General features: G+C 44.5%; 1 protein-coding gene and 1 non-coding gene across 4 annotated transcripts in view; both read right to left on the reverse strand.

The window, feature by feature from the left end:
* Nucleotides 1-5,886, reverse strand: part of PXN (paxillin) — a 61,917-nt gene extending 56,031 nt beyond the window's left edge. For 2 of the 3 annotated variants that reach the window (XM_053369694.1, XM_053369693.1), the window contains exon 1: nucleotides 5,721-5,838. In XM_053369694.1, the coding sequence (XP_053225669.1) occupies nucleotides 5,721-5,733 (13 nt within the window). In that variant the 5' untranslated portion in view covers nucleotides 5,734-5,838. Of the gene's footprint in view, nucleotides 1-5,720 lie in introns of all 3 variants that reach the window. The other variant, XM_053369696.1, reaches the window with a different exon arrangement.
* A 2,917-nt stretch (nucleotides 5,887-8,803) lies between these two features.
* LOC128404523 (U4 spliceosomal RNA) lies at nucleotides 8,804-8,944 on the reverse strand. Its single transcript, XR_008328123.1, has one exon. It is a non-coding gene; the product is annotated as a U4 spliceosomal RNA (small nuclear RNA).
* Nucleotides 8,945-9,785: the final 841 nt, after the last annotated feature.

The following is a 9,785-nucleotide window of genomic DNA, read 5'->3' on the forward strand; positions in this document are numbered from 1 at the left end:
ATGTAACTACAATTTCCACAGTTCTCTGTGAAGAAAAATTGATTGTAAAATTGTAGCTTGGAACTGTAGCTCTGTGAGGGGAATAGGGGTCTCCTACAACTCTCAGCACCCTTAAACTACAGTTCCCAAGATTCTTTGGAGGGAAACATGACTGTTAATGTGGTATGATTACCCTTCATACGTATGGAGCAGATGTGATCTAAGATATACCCAGTCAGGGCCAACCCAAAGTATTTTACTTCCTTAGGAAGGACAAGCCCCTCCCCCCCACCGCCTCACTCCCCAAATTCCATCTACAGAAGCCAACCCAACTGGCAACTGACATTTCAGTGGTGGTAAAGGGGCAGCATTCTCCCATGGCCTCTAAAAACAGCAGGTTAGTTAGAGCAGGGTGGTCCAAATTTTCATACCAAGTGGGTCACAAGAGTACTTTGACATGGTGACAGAACCTGTGGGCCACAGTCTTGTCGCAGTGTGAGGGCTAGAGAGAGTCCAAAATTTGACGCCTCCCCCTAGCCCTCACACTGCCTTCCCAAATCAGCTGAGCAAGACACCTGTATTTGGGAAGGAGGTGTGAGCCCTCCCAGCTCCTTCTCAAAGCTGGAAAAGTGCTTAATAAGCTTTGGGAAGAAGGAAGGATTCTCATTCCCAAAGCCCAGCGCCTCGCATACTCAACTTTGGGAAGGCAACGTAAGGGTGGCGGGGCGAGTGTTGAATGTTGCCAAGGGCCATGAAAAGGCCTCAAGAGCCACATGTGGCCCTCGGGCTTTGCGTTAGACTACCCTGAGTTAAAGGGAAGGCGTGTGACACTTGCACACACAGGACTGTCCTCTGAAACCTCGCAGCCACTTCCCTTCCCCTGCTCCTCTCTGATGCTAGGGATGTGTCAGTCAATCAATTTTGGCTTCTCTCAGTTTCTCATTTGTCTAATCTTAAAATCAGCTCTCCATATTTCCACATAAAGTTGCAATTTACAAAAAAAACCAGCATTTTAGTGCAAATTTATTTTAATATACACATGTTTGCATGCAATTTTGCGTAATGCACACATTTTTGCAAAGCAATGTTCCCTGACATCATGCATTTTTATGTTATTTTCACTAATCTATGCATTTTAATGCACACTTTGCCTCCAGCATATGCATTTTTGTACACATTACTCGTCTGGAGAACTGCACTGCAAAGTTTGGACAAGTGTGAATGCCAGAGGATGACTGGGTTTTGATTCACATATTATTTCAGACAGTGCAAATTAGGTAGCTTTTAAATACAAACTGAATCAAATTTCTCCTCCCTCCTCCCTAAAGCAGTCACCTCAGTCTGCCTACCAAAAGGGCTGGTCTTACAACCCAACAGGTTCTTGGGAAGAAGAAATACATCAGAGGAAAACATGGACTTCTATACTCCAATGAGAACTTAACTTTTTTGAGAATTGTTTTATCACATTACTGAGATTCTCGGTCATTTTAAGCAGTCTGCACCCTCCCATATGAAGGGTGCAGAGCATAGTCTCAGGTAGTCAGCTGGCTGATGGACACAGTGTCTTGGTGCATTTGTCACAGGCTCAGTTTAGACTTCCTCTTCTGTAGGTGTTATTGCCAACTTTAAATTAGCACGGTAATTGAATACTCTAAGTCTAGTAATAAAACAGAGATTTTCTTGGAGCACATCTGAACAGAACATTTGGTTGCTATTAGAGGAACGATGAAGATGCCATAAATGGATCTTAGGTTATTTGTGATAGAGATTCTTTCTCCAATGAGAGTTGTAGGGAGCAAATACTTTCCAGGGCCCTTCACTCAAAGAGTTTTTTCAACTCTTGTTCAAACCTGAGGAGCTGAAGATGACTTGAGAAGGGCACTCAGAATCCATGCATTGGGAGAAAGGATGACATGGTAGTAGGAGCCTCCAACGTCAACATGGTTGTATTTTAGTTTAGTTGTAAAATCAGATGGCTCATTTCACGTCCAAGGGGATCATTTTACAAATGCAAAAATGACAAGCCAAAACTAAATATAGGAGCCAGGTCTTGTTAATATCAACGCCAAGAGAAGGCAATGTGTGATGCCTAGAAGTCTAATGGTATAAATGGAATTGCAGGGCTGAAACAAAAAGTTCCAGACAGGCTATGAATGGAAAGTGTGGCTGGATAAGAGGATAAATCAATTTCAGAAACTGATGCATGTGACTAAGGTGGTTATTATTATAGGTGAGACAATCCTAGAAGAATAAGGCTGCAATTCTAACCTCACTTCCCTGGGGGAACACAGGAACTGTTGCAGACCAAGTCTGATCATTGGTGAATCTAGCACAGCTGTTTTTAAACTGCAGTGGCTCTTTGGGATTTCATGTAGGGGACAAACACAGCTCTACCTGGAGATGCCAGGGACTGAGCCAAGGACCTTCTGCATTCAAATCAAGTGCCCTACCAATGAGCCCTGTTCCCTCCCCTCAGGAGAATTCAGCTGAATTCAACAGAATGTCTGAGCAGCTATTTTGGATTGTGCTATAAGCATACATGGTAAGCACCCCTCCCAGCCTGCCTTTGAATATTCACATCAAGTACATAGAAGGTGCAATTATCAACAACTTTCCAACCCATGAACCATAAGAAAGAAGACAGGCAGTCAACTTAGGGCAGAAAGCAAGAAAAATGGAGTACAAAAAGAATAGCATGTATGCCATCTCAGGTTGCACCAGGTGTTGCTGCTGGTAAAAGGATGTGTGCTAGAAAACATTAAAGTAAACATGCTATAACATGAAGGGAACTCAACAGTCAATATAAGCCCACATCCATATCCAAACAATGAATAATTCAGGGTTGAACGAGGAAATTGGAAAGCAGGTATGTTACATATATATTATACCACATACAGATGTTTGGGGGAGCATGCAGTGATCTTAAATAAACACATGGCAACAGGAATCAATAACATGGAGGGATAGGTTAGGTAAGGGAGCAGCTCAATAAGAAATGTGGTTTGATGGGGTAGAGATGGAGGATTCGTAAGTAGAATATTATCAGAAAGCAGTGTGCCTGGTTTTTACAGTAAATATGATATACAGAAGATATAATATGAATTTCCACTAGGTTCTGAGCATACAGGATACAGCCAATAATCACACACACAGGCTTTGTACACGCTATACATTTAAACCACATTAACTCCGCCCATAGGATTCTGGGAAGTGTAGTTTACCCCTCACAAACCTACAATTCCCAGCACCCTTAACAAAATACAGTTCACAGGGTTCTTTAAGTGCTTTAAATGTATTCTGGTGAACGAAGCCTATAATTTGGATTAGTGTGGGGCCATCAGTATGTAGAAAGCATAAGGTGTGCAAAGATAACAGTAAATGGAGTAACCATTTTACGAGTATAAGCTTTGGTTGCCTTGCCAACTTCTTGCCACTCCCACATAAAAATGTGACATTTACTGCAACATGTGCAGGTAGCAGAAACATTTAAACAAATCTTATAAGAAACTGAAAATATACTGTGACATTCAGGTTATGACTTGGGCACATTTTCAGTTATCCCAACCAAGAATTTTCCCTCCATGGGGTGGGGGGTGGGGAATGCAGCCAACAAAGGGAAATGATCAACCAAGAGTCTGATGCAAGAAGAGCCGTGAGAAAAACTTGGCCCATACAGAGGCTATGAAAGGATGAAGCTGCAAGGAAAAGGGGCTAGGTGAATTGTAACCTAGACTGGGAAAGGGTAGCTAGAATGCGAGTGAAAGCTGGAAAACTGGATAGGAACCAAGAAAATCAGGTGACTGGAAGTTTTAACTTTTAAAAAACCTAACTTTTACTTATTGCTGATTTTTGTACAGAAAACAAAAAAAAATCTGAGTTCCTAAAAATGCTATATTGAGACATGTGACAAATGGAAGCATATTTATGTTAAAATAAATAAATAAAAGCCCAGAACAACATGAAAAAACATCATCAGCATGAAGAGTCCTACTAACTGAGAAGACATGCAAAATAATCTGCTAAAGACAAGGGGTTGTATCCCCTGTTGGTCATACTCAAAGTAGACCTAAATTAAAGGACATGACTGATTGAAGTCCCTTAGTGTCAATGGGTCTCCTCTGAGGTGAATTTAGTTGGCAATAACCCAAGCTGCATAGCTTAAATATAGCTGAGGTGCAACACTGCAATCCTAAACATGCTTACGCAATTGCCCAAGGAACTGTGCAGACTTAATCACAGACTTAATATCCAAAGGGGCAGCCAAGCTTTACACAACTTTCACAGTCGGCAGAACCTATAAATAAAATAAAACCTCAAAGCAACAGGAAGAGTTTGAGTACCTTTATTAAGACTAAAAAAGATGCACAAAGTAGGACACAAGCTCACAACTTCCCTTGCACACTTCTTCAGGCTGTTTTGTAAAGCAAAACATTTGTGCTTCGGGATGTTTAAAAAGTTTGTCAACTACTTTGTGTGGCATTTTAGCAGGCATAATAAAAAAATGCTGCGTGCTGCTGCTGAGCTTGGGGGTTTTCTTAGTGGACAGAAACAGCTACCTGCCTTTCTTGTGTACACGCAAGATTCAGAAAAGGATGACCTCCAAATTGTATCTGAATGTACTTGAAGGCACACTTGCGTCAAGCACTTCACCCAAATCTCTCAAATACGGCCAGAAAATTGGGGTGGGAGATTGCTTCCTTACTGACTTCTGAGAGAGACTCAAGTGGGGTGCGTGAAGAAGTTAAAGACACCACTTAGCGAAGGGGAGAAGCAGAGAGAACACAGAAGGTGCACAGGGTGAAGAGGAGATATAGCAAATAGGTGAGGGTTTCGCAGGGAGGGAGCAAGAAAGAATCAATTTAACAACAAGAGGAATAGAAAGAGTCATTTTAACAACAAAAGGAATTTAAGCAAAGTGAGAGGAAGGAGGCGTGAAGTTAGGCTTAGCGGAGAGGCTTTTATGGAGGGTGATGTTACAGTGATGTTACAATATGGAAATTCATATTTGGGGGGGGGGAGGAGGAAATGGCAAGAGCCCAGTTAAGGTGGAGAGGAAGCTGGTAGGGAGGGAAGGGGAAGAAGTTGGAGGAGGGAAGGGGAAGAAGTTGGAAGATGCAACAGTTAGGGACCAGCGGGGACTCACCCCCCCAAAAAAGCCAGCAATGGAAGCACGTAATAAACTACTGGGACCCTTCCTACCCCCACGAAAAGGAAAGATAATGGATCCGTGGGACTCCCTCCTAAGACCTCCGGGTATAGGGCTGTACTGTATATAAATTCAATAAATAATAAAAACAGTAAGGGGAAATCTCAAAACGGGCGAGTGATAGATCCCCACCAAACACCCCAAGTAAAGGTAAATCAAAGTAGACCAGCGGGCCCCGCCAAACAAGCAAAGGGGGACCTCCCAAAAAGGAACAACAAGGGGGGCATAACGGACCTACACGCCTCTTTCCCCCCACCCTAAAAAAAAAAAACATCCCTGAACGGTGTTGAGAGGACATAATGGAAGGCACCATTGGGGGTCCCGCCCCCCAAAGAAAAAGTAAAGAAAGGTGGAGTTATGAGAAAGGGGGGGTAGTGTCCGAAGAGGAAAGGAGACGAAATTGTGAGGGAAATTGGCGGCGGTTTGGGGAGGGGGGTGGGAGTCCGACCCTGAGGGGAAGGGGAAGTTGCCCCATGTCGGACCTCCTGCCTGCCTGCCTCCTTCCCTCCCTCGCCCTCCCGCCCTTCAAGCTCACCGAGGTCGTCCATGTTGCCGCCTGGCCGCCACTCCCCGCTCGACTGGAGGGAAGCGCAGCCGCAACTTTCCCCTCTTCTTCTTCCCTTCGCTCGCGCAGGCAGCGCGTCCCGGAGAAGCCCCGCTCGCTTCTCTCTCTCGCGCGCGCGCGCTCACACTCACACACACACACACCGCCCTCTCGCCGCCGCCGTAGCAGCAGCAAACCACCTCACGCGGGCGCGAGCTCGAACTCAGGTACGCGCACGCCTCCCCCCCAACTCCCAACCAAGCCGCGACATAAATCTATACAGAGAGAGGGAGAGAAAGAGAGACCCCCGAATAGGCTTAGAAGCGCCACCGCCTCCTAGCGGCCACCGACGGATGTGTATGAGGCTAGTATTGGACCCTCCGGGGTAGGAAGAAAGGAACGCACGCCGTCATTAGGCTGGGTCATACAGTCACAAGCTCGCCTACCTCGCAGGGTTGTTGTGGAGATGATTTTTGTGGTTTTATGTTTTGATTTTGCTCTGCGAAGCTCCCCGAGGCCTCCAGGTATAGGGCGGTATATTAATTATTAATAGTAATAATAGTAATAATAATAATAATAATAATAATAATAATAATAATATATTATAATCTCAGGGACAGCGCCATCACCCCACGTCTCCCGTTTATTATTAGCTCCGGGATTGAAAGAGGGGACATAAATGTAAATAATGGGACAGCTCCTTCCACTCCAGCATAACTTTTTAAAATGTATTTTTATTAAAGATTTTATTGATTTACAAAAGTATGTGCAATGTCTCTCTCTCGGGTTTTTTTTTTTCCATGTAACATTTTTACAAATCAGTTTCATTTGTTGAGACATTAGGAAGAAAAGGGGGAAAGAGGTGGGGGGGAAGGATGGGGGTCGGGGGACGATGTTTCTATTTTACTTAATATATGTAGGCTTTGGTGTCAGCGTTGCTCGTGCAGGTTCTTTGCTGTTCACTTCTGTTCCTTTGGTGGTGAGAGAGGTTGAAGGGACCTGTTGAAATGTGTGCCTGCCATTCCCCCCCCCCCCCACTTCAGATGTCCTTGTTGTTTACTGGGAGGTCAACCATCACAAGAGCTCTGGCCATGCGTTCTTAAGTGTTATAACATACGTTCAGAATAGCTCAGCTGGGTGGGTGCTGATAACACAGAGGTTGCAGGTTCGACTCCCGTATGGGACAGCTGCATATTCCTGCATTGATGGGGGTTGGACTAGATGGTCCTCAGGATCCCTTCCAAGTGTACAGTTCTATGATTTGCATTCTGGCCTTCCTCAAGGTGACTTATATTATTCTCCCCCTCCCTATTTTAATCTTTGCGGCAGCCCCTATGTGGTAGGTTAGGCTGAGAGACGGGTGGCTGCTCCAAGGTCAGCCAGTGAGCTCCTCCTGAGGCCTTAGTTTGACACTCTAACTTCCACAGCACGCTGTCACTCATAGCTCAGTGGTGCAGCATCTGCTTTGAATGCAGAAGGTCCCAGGTTCAATCCTCAGCTGCTCCAGGTAAGGATGGGTAATGATGGGAATGTATTCCATCTGAAAAGCTGGAGAGCCACTGCCAGTCAGTGTAGACAATACTGAGCTAGATGAACTCGTGGCCTGACTTGGTACTACACACAAAAATACAAGGAACTAAGAGGAGAGCACAAAATATGGCCTGAAGCTTAACATCAAAAAAAACGAAGATCATGGCCACTGGGCCCATCACCTCCTGGCAAATAGAAGAGGAAGGAATGGAGGCAGTGAGAGATTTTACCTTCTTGGGCTCCATGATCACTGCAGATGGTGACAGCAGCCACGAAATTAAAATACGCCTGCTTCTTGGGAGAAAAGCGATGGCAAACCTAGACAGCATCTTAAAAAGCAAAGATATCACCTTGCCAACAAGGGTCTGTATAGTTAAAGCCATGGTTTTCCCAGTAGTGATGTATGGAAGTGAGACCTGGACCATAAAGAAGGCTGATCGCCAAAGAATTGATGCTTTTGAATTATGGTGCTGGAGGAGACTCTTGAGAGTCCCATGGTCTGCAAGAAGATCAAACCTCTCCATTCTGAAGGAAATCAGCCCTGAGGGCTCACTGGAAGGACAGATCATGAAGCTGAGGCTCCAATACTTTGGCCACCTCATGAGAAGAGAAGACTCCCTGGAAAAGACCCTGATGTTGGGAAAGATGGAGGGCACAAGGAGAAGGGGACGACAGAGGATGAGATGGTTGGACAGTGTTCTCAAAGCTACCAGCATGAGTTTGACCAGACTGCGGGAGGCAGTGGAAGACAAAAGTGCCTGGCGTGCTCTGGTCCATGGGGTCACGAAGAGTTGGACACGACTAAATGACTAAACAACAACAACATGTGCAAATCTAGAGTAGAGTCCCTAAGATGGTCGGGTGGAATCTTGTACACTTCCCTTCGGCATCTCCTGCAGCCAAGCTGGTGCCAAACGTATTGCTTTGGTTTCCTTTGGACCACATCAGCAAGGCCGAGACCCCCCCCTCTTAGTCTTGTCGTCTGGGCAGCTCAGGCACTGTGACAGTTTGACTTGGCTCCCAAGACAGACTAATGCCAACAAACAGACAACCAATTTATATATAGAACCGAAGAGTGGGAAGGGAACATGAGGGTCATCTAGTCCAATCCCCTGCAATGCAGGAATTACATATTTACAGTCAGAAAATGCCACTTTATCAATATTTCCTTCTGCAACTCTATCATCCTAATACTGAGTCAACATCTATACAGCAAATGTTTTGCATCTGCCTTTTCCACCCAGGTGCCCTCCAAATATTTGGGCTACAACTCCCATTATCTCTGACCTGCAGTTGTGAACCAAAACAAACACCATGTTGGGAAAAACCTACTTTCTTTGTATGTTTACCTTTTTTCATGATTTTACAAAACTTTTTCCTTAAGAAAACTCAGCTACAACTTTAAACCCAAAGCACAAACTAGCACACTAAGTAAGGAGTAACATTATATTGATAATCGAACGGCACTACACCTTCTTATACTACTACAAGACCCGCAACAAAAGAGAAACTTGTTTAATCTATTTTTATACCAGAAAATTCAGTCTCCGTAGAGACTGTCAAAAATTGCCATTGCCGACTATATTTCAAGTCGTCATGGCGGGGTATTGGGAAAAGTTTTCAATTAGCAATAATCGCGCCTCGGATTAACCTCATTGGCTACGATACTGCCACTGCGCAAAGCTAACGATCGTTTGCAAGGCCCTTCGGCCCCCAAGCAAGCAACAATTAATCTTGCTATGGTGAGCAGCCAACCAGGCAAAAGATAGGGTGCCGATCAGTTGATACTCTGCATCTCAAAATATCCACAGCCACACTTTCATTCAATTGCGTGGGGGTTCCCCATTTTCTTAGTTACAAATCCGACACGCAGTCGCAAAGGCTTCTGGTTGCCTTATGTTAATCATCTGTGATGTCATATACGGAAGTCTGAGCAGTTTTCGAGAAAAGAGGTGGGTGCAACGATTCTTTGACTGGCTTCGCTACTCCTATTACAATATAATCCAATTGAGAAGGAGTGTGGTTTAAAGATTTTTTTACATAAACGGTGAACTGCTCTCAATAGAACAGCTAACAACAGGCATTTGGGATTTGGATGGCTACAAACAGACCAACGGTCACCTTTTGTGGGATTAGGCACTGAAATCATAGGCATACAGATCACTAAAGTGGTAAGAAGGCACAAATGTTGAAAAAAATGATCTTTTACACAGCACTTTAATTTAAGCATAGTCTTATCACGAGCCCATCTGATGTACACGTTTGCCCAGATACAAACTGAGCTGTTGAAGGCAATGGAGCTGAGCGTAGATACATTGGAGAGAAGATGTTTTCAGAACACTGTTCCAAAAAGCAAAGACAATGGACCAAGTCTGCCTTGGAAACCCGCGTCTTTCCAGACCACCCTGACAGCCTTTCCATCCTACCCCAAGCTTGTTTAGGATAGTTAGGGCAGTGAGAGAAAATATTATGCACATGTCCACAATACTCTTTATTTATAAAGCCACAAATTTATGGCTTCCGTGC

The sequence above is a fragment of the Podarcis raffonei genome, chromosome 16 (genome assembly GCF_027172205.1).
Source record: "Podarcis raffonei isolate rPodRaf1 chromosome 16, rPodRaf1.pri, whole genome shotgun sequence".
In the NCBI taxonomy this organism is placed as follows: Eukaryota; Metazoa; Chordata; class Lepidosauria; order Squamata; family Lacertidae; genus Podarcis; species Podarcis raffonei.